Raw genomic sequence first — 20,011 nt, 5'->3', positions numbered from 1 at the left:
CGCACGTCGACTGAGACATAATGCAAGAACGCCCGTGTTCCGTGCATTGGGGGCACATTAAAGATCCCCTGGTGGTCAAAATCAACCTGGAGTCCCCCACTACGGCGTGACTCATATTCAGATTGTGGTATTGGCACGTGAACACCAGAATTCAATTCATTCTTCTTCTAGCTGGGCAGTGCGCTCTGTCTACGTGGCGTATTTCACTGCCTGTCGTGCAGCCGTCAGCCGGTTTTGGGCAGCATCCATATGTGGACCAGGGCACAGTATGGGCGTGGTGTGGTGGGGTTAGCCGTTGCTAACATGCACTACATCCATTTTAAGATTGTGGCTAGTATCATCTCCAACCAATCTGCTTTGCCGGTTGCCATTTTGTGCTTACATCTACTCTCGATTACGAGAGAGCCAGCATTTCTTTTTCTTTTTTTTATACTTTCTTACGACTTCCTTTTTCTTTTTTTGTACAAGCGCGTTTACGCTCTCGTCATTACCTTCTGAAGGTGTCAAAGCGCCTTGAACATTGGTTTTTGCCACGTTTACAAGCGCCGCCGAAATTGCGCCGTCTTCATATTGTGTAATAATATCAAAAGAAGCCAGCAAACAAAGACACCAAGGACAGCATATGGAAAATTACATGTATTTATTACTTGAATTAAAGAAATGATAAATTAATGCAAATGAAAGTGGATGAAAAAACAACTGGCCTCAATTGGGGCACGAAACCAGCATTAGGCGTGCGATGCTCCTACCAATTTTTTAAAGGTTGCCTGTGGCAGATAGGTCAATTCTAGTTTATGAGCCGGTCTACTCAAAGCGGCGGACACTACTAGCACAAAAAGTTGAAATGAAAAATCGACTAATTAACAAGAATTCACAAATTAACTTTTTAGCAAATTATGTTATGACCCATATTGCAATTTACAAATTCTAGAAGTGTACTTCGCAAGGCGGGTCCACTTGGAGGGAATTCTCAGCACTACACCAGTTTCGAGATATAAGTTCAGAACTTTGCGGATAAATGCATTGGCGTTCCAGTTACTTGTGTGCTTCAGTGCGTGAAATGACGTTTTGTTAACAAATTAACTGGAACGCCAATGCATTTCTCCGCAAAGTTCGGGAATTTATATCTCGAAACTGGTGTCATATTGAAAATTTGTTCCAAGTGGATCCGCCTTGCGAACTGCACGGCTAGAATTTGTAAATTGCAATATAGGTCATAATGTTATTAGTTAAAAACTTAATTAGTGAAGTTATTATTTATTAGTCGATTATGGATCTCAATTTCTTGTGCAAGTATTGTCCGCCGCTTCGAGTAGAACAGCTCACGAACTAGAATTGTGATCGACTAATTAACAAGAATTCACAAATTAACTTTTTAGCAAATTATGTTATGACCCATATTGCAATTTACAAATTCTAGAAGTGTACTTCGCAAGGCGGGTCCACTTGGAGGGAATTCTCAGCACTACACCAGTTTCGAGATATAAGTTCAGAACTTTGCGGATAAATGCATTGGCGTTCCAGTTACTTGTGTGCAACTTTTAAAGATTTTTGAAAGTTTTCGCTGAAACACCCTGTATAGCTTGATGCGCAAAGATGAAATCGACGACTGTTGCTGGCAGCGAACAACATAACTAAAGTGTGATTCATTTCCGAATATGTAAGCACGGTTTTATAAAGGTATGTGTATAGGCGTTCTGAAAAAAAGATGCAACGACTGTATAACGACGGTGTAGTTTCACTCTGCAACAGTATCTTCCCTTGGCAGCGATCGCAGTAAGCGCTCAGAAATGCAGTCGAAAAAATTGTGCCTTTCGTCGTCTGTTGGGAGCCACCGTATGTGTGCTTCATTCAAGCTGCTAAAGTCGGTCCCAGCTTTCTCGGCCGACGCGCTGGCTGCAGCTTAATTTTCCGAAATCCTCGTTTTTCTCAACTTCTCCTCCAGCTCGCAGTGCCACCTCGAAGGACAATTTCGGCGGGCTCCCTCCATTCCGGTTCCTTTTTTCGTTCTCATTTCCACGGCCGTTCTTCGTCTTTTCCTCGTTTGCGCGACTCCCTCTATGACCTGGGGATACAGCACTGCAGATGTCTCTCAGGTCGAGAGGCTGAATGACAATGATGAGCCTCGCCTCGACGGTCTCCACCCGCTATGCGCGCACGCACTAACATCCCCTGTAATGAAGCGCTAATTGCATCGTGCGGGGCGGCTTAGTGCTCTCTCCACAGTCTCCTGGAGCAACTGAAACAGACTGAGCGAGAGAAAAATAAATTCAAAAGGATAAGCATGGGATCAGAGCCGCGAATACACAAGGCGAGAAGATTTGCTTGCCGCCTCAGCGGCAGCAGCCCACGTGCCGCAGGCCCGGCCACCTCCTCTGAGACCACGCACGAGCAATGAAGATAGATGGCTCACTCTGAGGGTCCCCTTGTCTAAGAAGTTCCTCGCGAAAGTGTGTTTCATTGTACTTTAGTCGGAAGCGCGCCAATGTCGCACCTGTTTTAGATTTAGGGCAGTCACCCCCCCCCCCCAAGCACTCCTCCCCCCCCCCTTTTTTTTTTACTGGTAATTTGGTCGAGGCATCTCCGGCCCACAGCCGATGGATAGATAGAAAGCAAACAAACGAAGTGGTGTGGAGAACGCCAGAGTGGCAAAAAACGCACACGCGGGATCCAAGTATAGTTGAGATTCGACTCTTATGTGCAGCCGCGCAGATTGATGGGTCTTGTGAAAGCGCGCGCATTCGCGAAACGGAAATCACGTTTCTTTCCATTCGTGCTCTGCCGCGTGCTCGGGAGAGCTGCACGCCACCAGAAAGAACTTGCACTCGTATCCGACTCCCTCTCAGCTCAGACGAGACAGCGCGAGAGCTTGGCTGGCTCAGAGCCCCACCACTCACTGGCCTGGCGTACAGTCCCTATTGTAGAGCCACATCGCTGCGGTCACCGAATTTAGACAGTGAAAACAAAAAATTAAAAAAATTACGCGAGTCGGGAACTACAGCGGTGAGAGAAAGCATATATATATATATATATATATATATATATATATATATATATATATATATATATATATATATATATATATATATATATATATATATATATATATATATATATATATATATATATATATATATATATATATATATATATATGCACCAATTCGATGAGGTTCGTCGCAAAAAAGAAAAGTTAAAGTCTAGCAGCTGCTTTCAATAAACTGAAACTAATAAGTTTACAACTCTAAATCTGCAATGAACGACGATATCACGATTCCGTAAATTGCACCTAACAATACATCGAAAGCAGACAAAATTGACGCATTATGAGAGAGCAGCATTAAGAGCAGCTCGGCGTCACTTCCGTGCTCTCCGAGCTGCTCTTAGACGTGACGTTGGCGGAGTTGGCATTGAACGCGCTAGCGAAAGGCAGCGAAATATCACAGCGGACGTGAGCAGCTCTTTCGGTAACAAACGGCTAGCAGCCCGAGCGTAACCGCAGGAAAGCCAGTTGATGGTCGACGTACTTGTGTTGGAAAGGTCGGAAGGCGTGCGAGAATGGAGGTACATACACGAATTAGGTGGCATTTACGTGCCCGGGCGTGACAAAGGCCTTTCATCAGGCGGCCCGTATCGTTTCCGGGGGTTGTCGGAGCCCGTGCATGCGGCTCTCGAACATTCCGGCCACGTAGTTCGCTCGCCCGCTCCACAAACGCAAACGGCGCCCGAGCACCTCTCCTCCTGAGCCGCGGCCTTGTTCGCGCCCCATTGGGTCCAGCGCGGCCAACGAGCGTGCGGGTCGTTTGTCAGACAGCGCGGCAACCATTCGTCGCCAGCGCGCGTTGGGGCGTACATGTGGCGGACGCTAAGTGGGCAGCGACGACTCGAGCGATGTCTACGCTCGCGCGGAACTGCGCAAAACGACGAGACATAAATCACGGCTTCGGTTCCTCCGAACGGCGATAATGAGTGTGCCGCTGAACGGATACAGCAAGGAAACGCTAACGAGTTTGGTGGCCCGCGTTTTCGGGGCCCCGAGATTTTCCAACTGCGAGATACTATATACTGTGCAACCATCAAATCGCGGGGAGATGTGTGACGTGCCGCGTTGCGACGTCGTACCATCTACAGTGTGCGCCCTTACGCTCGAGCGCTTAATAACGGCACGCTATGCATATCGGACACGTCGTTCTTGTCGTTGCGTAACTGTCTTCACCACAGTAACAGCCGTCGTTTTCGTACGCAGGAAAGAGCAGTGTAGTTATATTTAATGAATGATAAAGATAACGTAGTTATTCTTCTCAATCGACTCCATTTCCTTCCTATCCACCGCTCACGACCTACCGATCCTGCTGACAACGCGGAGCGCCGTTCTGACCCCTAGCAAAGCGCGACAAGGAAAAAAATTGGAATAGAATCATTACACTAACCCGGCCTAGCAGTTACATGCGCTACTATTGACGCTTGCTCTGCGTTTGTTGTGACCATTCCACGCAGATTCTATTATATCAGGAGAGGGAAAAAGAAAACGATGCGACTACGGAAGTTACTCGTGGAAGGCGTATGATTGTGCAAACTAACCGACCTTGACGGCAATATAGCGTACAAGAATAGTGACTTAAACTGCATTTCTTTGCGCATTTTGTCTTTATATTCATCCTTTAACTTTCCGTTTAAGGTGCATAACGGAGTACTCTTCGGAATGGGTGCGGCTACCCCTCGTACGGTTTTGCTTAGCACAGAAACGACATTTCAATGTTTATTTCATGTTGAAGTGAGGTGTATGATACGAGCTGCATGAAATAGATCCGACTCTAGGGGTTTCATGTTGGTTCTGTAGGAGTAAGCGCGTAGCGACATATCGTATTGTTTCCCAAAACAAGCTCGCTTCAAAGATAGCCTGTAGAAACTTGTGCGTCGCGGGACTGACTTCACGGTGCGCGCATCGCTACAGAGTCTGTACTGAAAGTGCTAATCTCATTTCGCAGGATCACGGTTCTCCTGAAAGCTTCCAGTCCGTGACGAGCGTTACGATCCGCGTGAAGGACGCCGACGACCAGAATCCTGTGTTTACGCGCCAGATCTACAAGGCGAACGTCACGGAAGCAGCGGTCATCACGGTGAGCACCATTTTCTCTCTCGAAGTCATATTCCCGACTGCTCCAGAGGAAGCAAGACAATGATTCGAGTATTTAACATATGTATCCAACTGACATCTAAATGCCCTGCAGCACAGTTTGGTTCGTAATATAACATCAAATAATTCCACTATTGGTTTCAAGCAAAGGAACATTCCATGTTTCATCAAGGTTGCATCGTACATCGCAGTTGCTGGCACCAAAAAGGAGCCTAAACGATTAGCCTATCTGCAGAGAGGAAAGTTGTACCCAGCTGGGACGTAACTTCTCACTGGATAAAGAAGCCATTGGACCTTTAAGCAGTGCTGTTGTCGTGAACGAAACTAACAAGCAAGGCAATAAATGACGAAAGTGTGTACACCTTGAACACATCGCACAACGTAATGAGGCGGCAGCTCGACGGAAACGATGTCATTTGCGCGACCGCTGTTGCGCAACCAGTGTCGGAATCATAGCTTTATCTTGATACTCTCTTCTGCAATGTCCTACACTCTGCCCTTAATGCTAACCAAAGCAATGAAAGCGTGAGCTCTTGACAAAGACTACCGTCTACTTCCCATTCCACCTACAGTGCCGTAGCGATACGCCATGATAGATGCACAGGGTAGAGGCACCACATTACTTTTTCTTTCGGTGGCGTAGAAGTGGCTCATCCCGCAGCACATACACCTGGTGCAGCAACAAAAGAAACTTGCCGAAACGCGTCCAAGGTGTTGCAAAGCTCTACTCCAAAAAGTACGGTAGAATCGAGAAATGCCGACCCCTCAGTTTTGTCTTCGTGCGCGACGGTTGTATATACGCTGCGCTGGCGTGCAGATAAGCGGCACGCGCGCATCTCTCATGCAGGGCGCTCGGCTTCGAGTGAAGGTTCAGACGGACGCGCCGGTGAGCGCATTCGACCAGGACCTGGGAATCAACGCGCCTCTCCGCTACTCCATCATCCACGGTAAGCCCGGCGCGAGAGCAATGCGCTGGGGTCACGCGTGGTCTCAGCCAGCGTGGCGGCCCAGCACGCGACCGCAAAATTTCGTGGCCTCAAAACTCGGCTTCCATTCCGAAAGTGCATGTGCGAGGGAAACAAAAGAGAAGAAAAAAGAAAGCCGGAGAAAGTCTCGTGGCGTCCTTCTTCACACTTACTCTGACCGATTCTTCTGCGATTCTTTTCGGGCCCTTTAAACTTCGCGTTTAACCCGTGGCTGAAAACTCTGTCCCGAGCGCTCTGCCTCCCCTGCCGTTTCGCCCTTTCCCTTGAGGCGGCCCGGCGATTACAAGAAGCCTTCATTTCCTCGCCTGTCACAACCAAGAAGAGTCGAATCTCCGCACCCCGTCGTGTACTGTGCGTGCTGGATCCTCCCTGTGCTTTTTTCCTTATATATTTCTTTTTCCCGCGCTCCTTTGTTTCGACGGCTCTGTGTATGTTTCGTTTGTTCAAGATTGATGCGTGCTGCGTGATAAGTGCACTGCGGCGGTGGACGGAAATAAATGAAGCGGCGAGGAGGCGAAAGGCGACATCTCGGGGCGCCGCCGGCGTCATCTTGGCGAGTGCGTGCTCTGGGCGAGGTGGGCGAGACGAAAACAAGCAAGCAAGAACGCGCAGAAGAATCGGTCTCCGAGAGGCGGGGTTTCGTTGTGACGGTTCGCCCTGAAGCCGCCCGCACGCGGTTCTCCCACTATTGCCGCCACTTCGGCGGGGCGACGTCCATCTCGCGGTGTCGCAAAGGCCCGATCCGTTATTCTCGCCAGGAACGCAATCATTTCGTGAGGGGAGGGGGCTTTGTCTCACGCTGCACAAGCGGCGTGCCTCCTCCGTCTGATTGGTGCACGGAGGCTGTTCGATCCCACGGCGAACGCGTCGCACGGCCACAATTGAACGCGCCGCACTTGGCTCGGCCTAACCCGTCTTCGTGACTGTTAGCAATACTGGCGGCGTCAAACGAACGAGTCTGACCTCGCGGCTGCAGACGCACTGCTCTTGCAATCTTCCAGGCGACCCCTTCCGATGTGCACCGCTGGCTCCCGCGCTCCACAAACTTCTTTAATTTTCTTCTACTTTAACAGTATTTTCCCCCGCCTTCTTTGGGGCGTTAGATTATTTGTCTTGCGGCATTAAAGTCCAGCCATGCGAGCAATCGTCGCTAAAGGAAGGGTGAAACGTCGCTAGCGTAACCCTTAAATGTTTTGCTTTATTGGCAGATCATCGCTGTGAGCAAGTTTTCGAAAACACCCAAGCTTACTCTAGCGACATTACAGCATACGCTTCTCGTGTTGTATCACAGCTAGATAGGATGAGATTTGTTCATGGAGGGTGCGGAGGGGAGGCGCACTTCGCAAGAGTGTTCGCGGCTTAATAACGCCCAAGGAGCTAGAGGCAGCAATTTGTGTATTCCATTGTTGTGCGTATCAGTGAAAGTTGTGTTTATGGCGTTATAGGCGTTCGTATAACCACTTGCGAGCAATTTTTGTTGTCAAGTCACTTCACAGCAGCGACAACAATGTAGCGGGAGAAAAGATGGAAGGTGTTTCGCTCGGCGGAAGCCAGTGCTCCGACATAGAGACAGAGCTATGATTCAGTAAATTAACATATCAACTGAAGTTCCTATGTATTGGCAACTATATTAAATTGTTATCTCGCTTTCAAGGCTTTTTTATTTGAACAACGCAGCGGTTTTCGCGTTTAAAGAGCAGCAAGGTGGTTTGAAATTTATTTTCGCTTTGCTTTCTCTGGCTTTTCTTGCAACAGTATTTCTGGCGCATTCCTTCTCGCGCGCGCCTATCTTTGAGTTTTTAACAGCTTGAGACTTAGCTTATACTCTAACTCCAGTGGTGTTTTTCTTTCGTGTGCCCACAAAGGGAAGCCTTTTCTGTATGGAGGTGATGGCGAAATAAAGCCCCTCAAGTGGTGGGGCGTGGCCGTACACCAATCAGCCTCACATGCAACGGTAGCCTTTTTACAGCGGAGATGCATATGGCTATAGGGCACCATAGAATTTTCGTGTCATATCCCCGTAAGCAAAGAAAAAATGCAATGGCTCATAACTCCGTAAGGCAGAGACTACAAACACTCAGCAAAGTGAAGCGAACAGTGTTTACATTAATCACGCATACAACATACGGAACGGCATGTCGAAAACTTACATCATCAATGGCTCATACCCACGTAAGGAATGGCTCATAGCCCCGTAAGGTTCATGGCTACTCACTTTGCGTGGGTTAGTTGCGATGACACTACCCCTGTCGTCATTGTCAGTGATTTCAATGTGGATGTGTCGGGACCGAAGAGGGAGTGTTTTACGCGTTTCGTGTTGGAGAGATTTCGCTTGCGATGCCATGGTCCGGCCCAACCGACCACACAACGGTGTACGTGCATCAATTTGACAATCTCAAAGAGTGTGTCTGCAGTTGCGAGTATGCCGATCAGTGTATTTCATAGCGATCACAAAGCCGTTGCGACCGTCGTTACTAAGTGACAATGAGTGACGCAGTAAAGTCATTACCACAAGCTTTCTTACCACGACGTTTACAGCTCCGCTGGTCATCCACCTCCGCAGAACGGAGTGGCCTTGATTTTGTTTTTTAAATATTGCATCAGCCGACTAAACGTCACGCTTTATCAGCTCTTTCTCGCACCACAGGGAGTTTACACGGGAAATAAGTGCAATGAGCTATAACAGAAGGAGATCGAGCATCACCCAGTTGTTGCACTGCCAAGGTTCCACTCGGAACTGCGTTTTCAGGCACGAGTGCAGCAAATATGCTCAACTAACTTTTCGTGCCTCTTTCCTGACAGGAAACGAACTCGGGATCTTCGAGCTTCAAGAACAGACTGCCGAACTATTCATGGTTCGAGAAGTGGATCTCGAAGCCTTGCCTACCCCTGTCTTCACTCTTCAAATCCAGGTGAATGACTCTCCCATGCAAGCTTTATGACCCCCCCCCCCCCCCGTATATGCACCCTCCTCCAATTTTTTTAACTAAAGAATATTCGCCCTAGGGCAGCGTTCCTGTTTAATAACCCTCCCTATTTGGACAGTCATTTAAAGAGGTGTGACTCGCTGTGCATGTACCTAGATATATAGAGATGGTCTGGAAACATTCCTGCCACTACTTTTGTTTGCAGCAGTGATGCTCGAACGTTAGAACCAATCATTACGTTAACTTAACAGGATGGAAGTGGTGTAAACTTTCCTATGCCTGCTATAAGCTCAGAATGGAAGAAGCTCGGCTCTTCTGGAATTACAGCACAGGTCTTGCAGAAAAAAACAGAAAAGAAAGAAAAATTTCTATTTCCGTTTTTTTTCTCTTCGTATGTACTTTTTCTTATTTATTTTTATTTTCCTTTTTTTCTGTTTCTTTTTCTCCTCCTCATTTATTTTTTTTTTTTTTTTGCGATCCAGGAACACGACAATCAGCGTTAGCTTCGCAGACCATCTTTTTCCTTTCCAGCTCGCTCACAAAACTCACAAAACTGAAGAGCGCCGTTATGCTTCGAGCAAAGTAAATTAGCCCGCCTTAACGCCCGACGAGGATTAGCGAAGGGTTATCCAATTTTCTCATTAGTTGTCGGGATATTCTATATATCACTAAAGTCCGTGACACCACCTTTATTGCGGTTCTAAATTTGCGAAAAAGGTGCTTCTTATACAACTTTTTAGTTTTTGTGCGAGACGTCCCTGCTTTTTATGATTAGCCTTTGCTCTCTCTCTCTCTCTCTCTTCATTAATATATTATTTTTTATCTTCTCCCCTCGGAGCCTCGAACCATAACTTTGACAAGTCGTTTTGCAATAGTGGGCAGAACAGGAGTGCCGGGCAATCGTTTCCGAGTTGCTCAAGTTCCAACAAGTCTGGCCGAAAGGCGCCTCGGCTTCCGCAACCTCCATTGCTGCTGCTCCGTCGTTCCACTGCTGAAACAAGAGCGCATCGTAGGGGCTTTTCCCATGCTGCCGGCATTGCACTTCTCTGGTCTCGCAGAAAGATCATAGATTCGTTAAACTTCTAAAACTTCGCGCGTGCTGCGGCATGCCACGCTTCGTGATCCCATCGGTTGCGCGAGCGACGCGTGCACCGAAATATACGAGCAAAATAAACGAATAAGGCAGAGGGACCGAGAAGCAGGGGGAGGCGGTCGCCGAGGCATGGAAGGGCTGGCTGGTCGCTGAAGACTGCGTCGTCGATGCGGCCGTGCACCTCCTCGCGCACCGATCTGTCCTACGGGGAAACGCGACGCCCCTCGAAGCGTGACCCATCTTCTGTCTGGTGTCAAGCTGGTTATTGATCGCTTCGTGCAAGACGTTGATGAGACGTACGCCCTAGGACGTGCCGCATCCGGGTTGCTGGCGCCGTTTTCGCGCCCAGGGAACGCCTTCTCGAGTCCGGGACGTTCGCGGTCCCTGTTTTTTTTTAGACGTGTGTACATTTATGTATATAAGTACACGCACACTTATAGCATACTTGCTCCCACGCACGAACGAGCCACGGCTTCCGTGCGCTGATGGAACTATGGGTTGCACATTGATCATCGCGCACCCATAGAGTCGGTGCGTGTCTAAGAAAGATGTACGTCGTGGGCAAGGGGGGAGGAGAACTGTATACTTGGGACAGAACCAATCTCACAGTTGGTTGAGCGAAAATTAATCGTACAAAGGAGATGCGCAGGAGAAGGCAGGTATACCGTGTCTTTCTGTTTTCATCCTTCATCCCACTTATACAGCACCACTCGCATTGCGCACGAGGTAATAAACCGTCTTATCAAACGAAAATTTCGCATCCAATGCGTTCGGCTGGCGTACATTCCTCGCAAGTTTTGTATGTACCGCAGACAGATTTCTGGAACGCTCTCATACTTACATACACACAAAAACAAGTAATACATTTTATGGCAGCAGAGCCTTTACCCACTATACTCGCCTCTAATGATCGCAAAAGCTGAACCTCACGATATCGAAAGAAAGCGATACAAATTAAGTGAGATAAATAAAACAAAAAACCATAGCGGTCACGATGGCAGCACAGAAACGAGGCTCTCAGCGTGATGTAAGGCGACCTTCCTATAGCGAGATGAGTGAGTACTCCAGGACGTATCATTTCTACGCGGTGTCCTGCGGCCGCACTCTCATCTCGATAGGCTGCCCGAATGAAGCATCGAACGAACAAACAAGCAACCAAAATCGCCGTACGCCCCGCTAAGAATACGCTACAAGTGGGACACGGACCTCTGGGCTTCGCAAGGAAACAAGACAGGCCTAGTTTTCGGCATCGGTAACTGGCCACCGCGCCGAGATGCCCTTCCCTTTCAAAATAGCCACCATGCAAGGGCGGGGGAGAGACACCTGGCAGGTTCACGCACGAGTTCACAGGGAACAGGAACCCAACAGCGCGCCACGTCGTGCCGATTCTCGCACCACCAGCCGACCAAATGACGCGCCGCACGCCTCGGGTCTGTGCACATATCCTTGCGTTATTTTTATGTTTCGTTCTTCGCGAGGCTGGTTTCGCTCCAGCTCCCCCGCGTGCTGTCCGTTTGCGTACCGCCACGCTCTGCCCACAACGGCGTCTCGACGCCCCTTGCGCGCCCCGGCGTAACACTCCCCTTCAACCTTATCCTTCCCGGTGCGCGGCGTTGCAAGGCCAGTGGTGCGGATGTGCAGCTCGGCCTGGCTTCGATCAGATAGCAGCGTCGGCGAGCGAGCGGTCTACTGGTTTCGCTCTCACTTTCGCTCTCGGAGCGGGCGCTGCGATGCAGAGACGGATCCTTTCGCGAGGGGTCACTTGGGCCCACCTCGCGTGTCAGGAGAGCTGCGGCAGCGGAGGCTTTCCGCGTTTTCTTCCTGTGGCCATCCCACCATCCTTCCCTCGGTGAACGTACGATTAAACGCGGCGCTTCCGGAGCGTCTGCCTTGCTCCTCTGTGGCTCGAGCCAGGTCTGCTGTTCTAAAGTGTTCTTTCTTCATTGTGCTTTCGATACTCCGTGCCGTTCTTAGCCTGCGTAGCATTGTTCCCGCCGGTGTGAGCCAAGTCGAACGCCCTGCCACGCCTATGCTAAATGAGGATGTTAACGAAGGAACAGGAAGTTAGTAGGAGATATTGACTGCGGCGCAGTGTATGTGATCGATTTGGAGACAAGGATGACACCGAACGATAGGATGCCTAAAAAACTATAAGCGACAGAGGTCAGGGTTCGCTTGAGTTAAACAAGAGTCGCGAATGAAAACGGTTATCACTCAGATGTTGACTACCACTTACTGAAAACCACAAGCAGGGCTCACAATACTACTGTCGTTCTTCACTCTGCAGAAGTGTTGCTGCAATCTAAGAGTTGTTATTACTTGAAGCAAGCTAATTGAAGCAAGCTAACATCTCACGTCACTTTGGACAGGAGCTCACCAGCGTGATCTCTTTTCATTCGACGCAGTATTAAAACGCAAAAGAAAGGAAGTTGAACTAGCAGTGACGTCAATGTCCCTCGATGAGACCTGTAGCATTGACACGAGACTATTGATGCGCTTATAGGCGCTGCGCTTCGCGAAAGTACAGGAAGGGCCAGCGGAAAACGGGTAACACGCCGAGCTATGGGAGCCGGGAGCACCACGTCGCTTTTCATGGGCAGGCTGCAACAAAGGCAGTCGGGGGACAGCTTTGACGGCACGATCTGGGCAGATGAGGCCCTTGCGTCTGGGCCAGGAGAAAATGAGAAGCGGCAGGTAAGCGACAGAGAGGTGCAAGCTGTTGGGGTGCTGCGCCAAATCCATTCGCTGAACACGAGAAGCTGGAGCGCTTTACCCGCGACGCGGTAACCGAACTGTAACGAGGCTAAGGAGCGGCGCTGTAGTCACGCGGCGTCTGACGGCGCTGGTCTACGTGCGGCTGACGTTGTGCTTACATGTCAGGACACGCACGTAGGATTATCTCTCGCGCTCCGCCGCGTCGTGGCGTTCATCGAAAGTGACTTTTCTGGGACCTCTCTCGGAAAGCGCAATTCTCTTTAAAACGCGTACATGCCGCTCAACAGAGGAAGGAAGCTGCGCGAGATAGTATTATAACTCCGAAAAATAAATGGCCGATACGGGTGTTGGTGAAGCGGAGCAGACAACGTCGTTCCACTGCAGGGAGATCGCGTATGCATAATACACTAGCCCCTCGTGCGGGCAACCTCTGTCGGAAGTGCCTTCGCACACGCGCGGAAGCGTGCATACTTCCGCCTGCCGCCGCCTATTTAAATGCACTGCTGCAACGAAGCCACGGGGCCTGTCTTCTCAAACTTTGGCGAGTTCGCGCCGAAACGATGTTGGAAACAGGTAACTCTGTTATGCGCCGCCGCGACGTCTTCCTGGCCGCGGAGAGCGCGCACGGTGCGTCCTGTAGCGTCGGGGCGCAGCAGTCTCTTCGCTCACGTCAACTACTTGATCTCCTTTCTGAGCTGCGTTTAGATCTCCCAGAACCTGTTTTCTTTGAAAAATAAACAAAGAGCCGTAATGGCGCTTTTACTACGCCGGCGCACACCCAGCTCGCCTGTACGCTTTTGTTCTTCGTCTTTCGTTTGGTCCGGAACACCTTTCCTCTCAAGCCACGGCTCTCTTTACTCTTGTCTGACCGGTTATGCACTGCTTATCGGTTCGTCAGGGCTTATTAAATTCCAATCGCCGCTAACCATGGAACAAGTGCCGGAAGTTGTTCGAGCGCGAGGCACGCTTAAAGGATGATAGCAAGAACGATCTCGGGATTCCGGTTCATGCGCGTTGTGACGTCATCTCTCGGCTGCTCGCCACGTTGCGCCTCGTGACTAAATGGCAAGGTGCAAAACTCAAATTAATAACCCCACTTGAGGTCGGTAGATCGTGGCAAGCTGTCGCACTTGTAGATAAAACGAAGCGACTGGCACCTTAATATCGGACATCAGTGCGTATTTGCAGCCTCTCGTAAATGCACCCCTCCAATGTGTCCAGTTGTTGATAACGGCACTGAGTTGGGGCACGTAAAACTGATTACGGAATTTTAGATACTTTAGCATCTTAATATCCAAACGGCCTGGATTACTTTGCGCTTGTCCGGAAAAAGAAAAAGAAACCTTCCGCATTCCTTTCGGGTCTGTTGTACGGATACAGGTACAAAGATATGCGAGAGCACCTACCTGTCCACACAAAGAGGAATGAGAAAAAAAAAAAGATAAGATGGAATGACGTACCGAGCAGTACTATTGCATGAGTACGGCCTCCGAGATCAGATAGCACATGCGTGGTTTAGAATATCAAGGCATGATCTACCATCGTACTAGCGCGACAGCCCATAGATTCAGGCTCACGATAATTTGCAGCGTCTACTACTGTTGGTGCTACTTTTCCTGCTCGTGCTTACTGCGGGGTCTCAGAGCTATATGCATCTACTTTTGGTTTTATCAGCACCACAAAGCGCGTGCGCTTCCTATGCGAATTTTTATCCATAAACAGAGAACCTACACCGGTTTCACGCAGGTATGTTGCGTTTCGCACATCATATTTGCTTGCAGTATATCGTATTTGAACTGCGTATATATATATATATACATAATTTCCTAACAGAGACGAGAGAAATGGCGAAAAATGTATGCAGATCTCACGCACTGCGGGAATCGATGTAAACGAAGCTTTCTGTGCTGTTTGCTTTGATTGGCGATGATTAGCGGTGATGTTGACGGCAAATGTTTAATTTCTTCAACATTTTGTCCAACACGGGAGGGGTGAGTTTATGCTAAACGTTACCTTGCGTGCACCACTGCTCTTTTTTTGCGTAGTACATAAAACACAAAGGTAGAGGTGTTTGCTTGAGGCGTTGTTGTGCGCCATATTTCATAACCACTGAGAGGGTTCAGTATTGTGATTGCCTCACATGGAACAACGCGTCGTGGCAGAAGCATTGAACTTGAATTGGATTATGGGGCTGAACGAGCCAAAACCACAATCGGTTATACGAGGCAGGCCGTAGTGGCGCACTCCGGATTAATTTTGGCACCGTCGTGTTGTTTAACGTGTCCCTAAATCAAAGTGCGTAAGCGTTTTTTATTTATTCCCCGTCAAAATGCGGCTGCCTCAGTCAGGATTAAATCCGCGACCTCGAGCAATGCCATAGCCGCAAAGCTAATGCGGGGGGCACAGAAGTGTTGATTTGACGTGCGACCGCTTCCATTGAGTCGCCTAGACCCTGCGGTGCACTTTAATTAATGAGACTCTGCTTCTGCACGCCCTGCGTAAGTTGTCCGCTAGGCATACTTCCATGGCTTTATTTTTCAGAAACAACAAAAATGCACCGTACCGTAAGTTGAACTTTAGTTTATCTAGAGTTTCCTTGCCTTCTCACGTCACCTTTTCGCTATCCACCCCCCCCCCCCCCCTCACCCGTGGTACTTGTATGGGAACTGCGTGCGAAGAGTGGCAAGGTTGTTATTCACTCGTTTCGCGACCTCGTCGGTTCTGCCCATTTCCTGCCTCCTCTCTCCTCCTCTTTTCTATTCTATCTATTCTATCATTCTATCAAAGAGCAGACGACGGGCAGCGTTGTGTAAGGCACGGGGTTATTTTTCCGTCGCGATCCGGCATGTGCTGTAGCACATGAGAGCTCTACTAAACCAGTCATCAAAATACAAGTCTTTATTTATACCGAGAATCGTGCGTTTCAGAAGCACGATTTTTTGAGCGGGATTATTTCAGTCGCGGAGGCAATCGGCTGTCGCGCTTCGGTCATCTGAGCGGGGCCTTTCCTTTTTTATAAAGTTGTACCCGCTATAGCCTCCCTCTGGATTTGCACGTTGGTAGAAAGGTAGGCTCTTGCGGGGGTCACCCGGGCGCTCCAGAGGGCATTGTGCACATTCGACGCGGTGCGGCCCAAGCGATCGAGTTCCTCGCGTCTCTTTTCTTCTCTGATGAAAGCATATACATTGAAGGAGCTTCAATGTATATACACGCTCTGAACCACCCCCCGACGCGGTGTGCCAGATAGCAGCAGCAGCAGCAGCAGTTGGAAAGTCGAAGGAAAAGACAAAGAAAGATTCGCTTTAAAATGGTAGGCCATCGTAATCTTTGACTTAGGTGTCTCCTAGTGGCACTCGCATCTCGGCGTTGGTGTTCATTAGGTTACGCTCTCGCCTGGCACGATATGCGGGCGAGGAGCGAGGGAGGGCGAGGAGGAAGCACAGCGCGCACCATCTAGCGGGGCGTAGCCCCCTAGCGAGTGGCACACGAAGCGCACCTTACGTGCCCTCTCCGGTGCTGAGTTCAGAGCCTGTAACGAGCGCGCACGCGCAGCTGTTGCGAGCAAGCGAGCGAGAGAGGAGGGAGGGACGTCACATCCGCTCTGCTAGGGAGATGTTCAGTCTATGCCAGGCTACTGCTTTCAATTAATTAGCAGCGTAAATTGACACCTTATTGTGTCTGACGTCATTAGTGACGTCATTACTTCCGCGTTCTAGTTCCGGGTTTCCAGGAATTTCGCCAAAGTCCTGCTCACGTGACAGTACTCTAAAGTCTACGATTCTGTGCTTTCGTGTGCGGTAATCAGTGATTTATAATGAATTCTAATTGTTCCTGACACTTCAGTAACTCAACTTGTACTAAACTTATTCTCTGATATTATATCTATAATGAAACCCATGAATGTTGTAATGTGCTATTCTTTTTTTTTTTTTTTTTGATTATGTTGAATTTCGTCCCCGGTCGTCTTAGGAGGTGAACCGGAAGTGCTGCGCAAGAAACAAGAGTGTCACTTGATGCTCATGCCACTAAAAAAAAAAGAAAACAAGAGTGTACTATCCTCAGACAACGAGGTGTGCACAGAGTTGCATGGTTCCTGTCGCAGCCTGCAGCGGCTGACACTTTCTAATTTCTAAAACGACGTTCGGCGTGCGTGAGCGTTTCGTTAAAGAAATGTGACTACCGCATAAGTCAGAACCACTGCTCGCTGGCAGGGTTTTTACGGTTGCCATAGACATCCATAGTATACATACGTTGCTGTGGACAGGCGTGCACTTTCTCTCGAACGTATACATGTGCGCCTGCGAACTGTATTTCACGAGGCAGAGTATACACACTAACGTCGACAGATGCTTGGTTCGATATTAGACAGACGTGTTTTTTTCTTAACCGGGTTCTAAAGTGGAAAGTCGTGTACTCTAGAAATGCGTTCAAGCCAAAGAGTGGCACTACTCACGAAGCAAAAAACAAAATGCTTAAACGGCCCACCAGTCTAATCATCTCAAACCAGCGTTGCCGCTCGGAACTTGAGCGCCTTGGCAAGGGGATCCTTTTAGAGTCCCCATCGTTGTTTTATTTTTCTTGTCTTTTCCATCGTCATAAGCCGAGTGAAGACCACTGCCAGCTTATATTCTGCACTCAAGATTTCTGCAACAGGGTCGCCAGAAAAGGAAAAAAGAGAGAGGGTAAGGGGAGGCGGGGAATGCAGAAGTGGCAGCGCCACAACCTAACTTTACTCAAACTGGCTGACTCCCCACCAAAATAAGGGCTGCCGGACAGACCGGTCGCCTTTCTTGATGCTCCCGCGACGAGCCACGGACCCTCGAGCACACTTCAAGCGGAGCAGGGCCACTCTTCGGGGGCGCGAGCGCCGACTGTTGGTTCACGGCGCCGGAGCCAAGATTGCGGCACATAAGCGATGGCTGCCGCGTCGCTTAGGCAGCCGCGAAGAGCAAGAGTGGTGGTGGGACCGGCGGAGAAAGAAGCTCGGCGCGGTTTTTTATTCCGGCCGCGTAATCAATCAACCGCACACTGGGCACAACGAGCGCTGCCGGCGAGAAAGTGCCCCTAGGCAGTCTGACGGATGGCCAGTTCGCATTCCGACCAACAAAGGAGTTGTGTAAGGTCAGAAAACAAAGGCGAGGGAAGGATTGAGCCAGCGAGTAGGGGGGGGGAGGGGGAGAGGGTAAGAAAAAGAGAAAACGGGCGTACGAGGAGAGGTCGTGCGGAGAAGCGAGAGCTTTTGCCTCACGGCAAGACAACGGGGGGCCCTCTCGCAGCCTCCCTGCTCCTCCTCCCGAGGCATCAGCCATGACTTCATCTCGCCAGCGCCGGCAGAAAGGAGGCCGAAAAGGCGTATCGAGGTCAATATAACGGACATTCCTGCGTGCTTATACCACCGAGAACTGGCTGCGGCTGTGCCCCGCAGCCGGGCGTATATAAATTACGTTACCTGTGTGTCTATGTATGCAGCAGCACCAGCCGCCTCTCACTTTGGTTGCTTTCCCTCTTCTCCGATGCCTGTTTTTTTTCCCTCCCTCACTGTCGCCTCCAGTCGCCGTGCGTTGGCTGTACCTTGGAGAAGAACAAGTTTTTCTCAGTGCGCGACGGCGTTTTCCTTTTATTATTGTAATGTTTAACTTGTTATGGGAACGTCAAGCCGCGACTGGCGCTCGGGCACAAAAAAAGAAAAGAGACATAATAAATAATAATAACTAAAAAAAAATAAGCCCACTAGCCGAGTTCTCGTTTATCGGCATTCTTCACCAGGACACAAATAGCTTCGCCTCCCTTTTATTTTCTACTTCATTTTGTCTTTTTATATGTGACGTAAGCGGTTGGTCAGACGAAACAGTAGGGAAAGGAGCTGCGGAATTATGAGGAGGGATGCTAGACAAAAAGGAAAGAAAATTAAAAACAAGATACCATATGGGACGTCTTTAAAATCTGCGCCCATTTACTCAAAGACACGGCGTCCTCATTCTCACAAATTGAGATAAACGTAACGATGGCCTGGAAGAACCGCAAACTTGCATCCTTCTCATCAGTCTCGAAGAAAGTGGAGGCTGTCCCTAATGTTGTCACTGTTATACAATACTGACGTATTTCATACCCGTGTGAAGTCGAGGTTTTGACGGAAGCCCGTCTGGTCGGGAGGCATCATGAAGAAGGGTAAAAACAAGGACACCGACCACTTCATACCCGTGTGTACGCTTCGACGAGATCGGCGTTCTTATGGAACAGCTTTTGAGAAATCTGGCCGCGTCAGCTGAACCCATTCGCCTCGTTCATCGGACATTTAAAACAGCGAAGTGACCTGGAGCGCGCGAGCACCTAGGAACTCAGTCGTTCGGTGCCGTATATTTGTGTAGGCACCAAAGGTTAGCGTCACTGTGAAAAAAAAAAAAATGATGTGTGAAGAAGAAGCAGCGCAGAATAGTTCGCAGACGACAGGCGAGAAGGCACGCCTTCCGCGATTAAAAGCCTAGTACACTATGAGGCTTTCAATTCAATACAATTACTAAATCAAAATAGTCACAGATCCTCGAATATAGATTGTGATAATGCAAACGATTTAGCTTGATACCATGGTCACTAGAGGGCTGCAGTCGTTCAGCCAGCGTGGGAACCATTGGCAGTACACCCCTACGATGAGGCACAGGTTCATTGACAAAGAGCAGTTCACCTTTCGTTAATATTCTTTGCTCTCCACGCAAGGTGTATTGCGCGCTTATCTCGGAACGCTTTCTTCAGAGTATTTCACGTTCTCAGCTTTATCACGCTACCGTGTAAGTTTCAGTGCATAAATAGAGCAGGACACTTGAGTATGTGTGGACCACGACATTCAGATACTAAGGCAGCAATGCTCACCTAAAGTCATTCTTTCATTCTAAACGACTGGTTTTATTTATTCCGCGCACATCCGAATGGCATTAGAGGTTAAATGATATTGATTTCTCTGGATGAATATGTGATGACAGATGAGCTTCAAAACCGTTCAGATAAGAAACCATAAAGCCATTCTCGTCCGAAATGAAGAAATTTGGACAAATCCCCACACTGCTCGCAATGTCCATGCTGGTTTCATCACCATGCTCGCAGCGCATGCCGACACCAGCGCCAAATTTCACTCTAGCAATCTTTGTATGAACTTTATG

At 49.1% G+C, this 20,011-nt stretch overlaps 1 protein-coding gene across 1 annotated transcript in view; it reads left to right on the top strand.

Moving 5' to 3' along the window:
* The window catches only part of LOC126548228 (protocadherin Fat 3-like), a 341,248-nt gene that overhangs the window by 202,026 nt on the left and 119,211 nt on the right, over window positions 1-20,011 (top strand). The window contains exons 9-11 of the mRNA XM_050196372.3: window positions 4,988-5,119; window positions 5,984-6,083; window positions 8,925-9,034. Of these exons, the coding sequence (XP_050052329.1) occupies window positions 4,988-5,119; window positions 5,984-6,083; window positions 8,925-9,034 (342 nt within the window). The remainder of the gene's footprint in view (window positions 1-4,987; window positions 5,120-5,983; window positions 6,084-8,924; window positions 9,035-20,011) is intronic.

The sequence above is a fragment of the Dermacentor andersoni genome, chromosome 1 (assembly GCF_023375885.2).
Source record: "Dermacentor andersoni chromosome 1, qqDerAnde1_hic_scaffold, whole genome shotgun sequence".
Classification (NCBI taxonomy): Eukaryota; Metazoa; Arthropoda; class Arachnida; order Ixodida; family Ixodidae; genus Dermacentor; species Dermacentor andersoni.
This window is presented reverse-complemented; position numbering and strand designations above follow the sequence as displayed.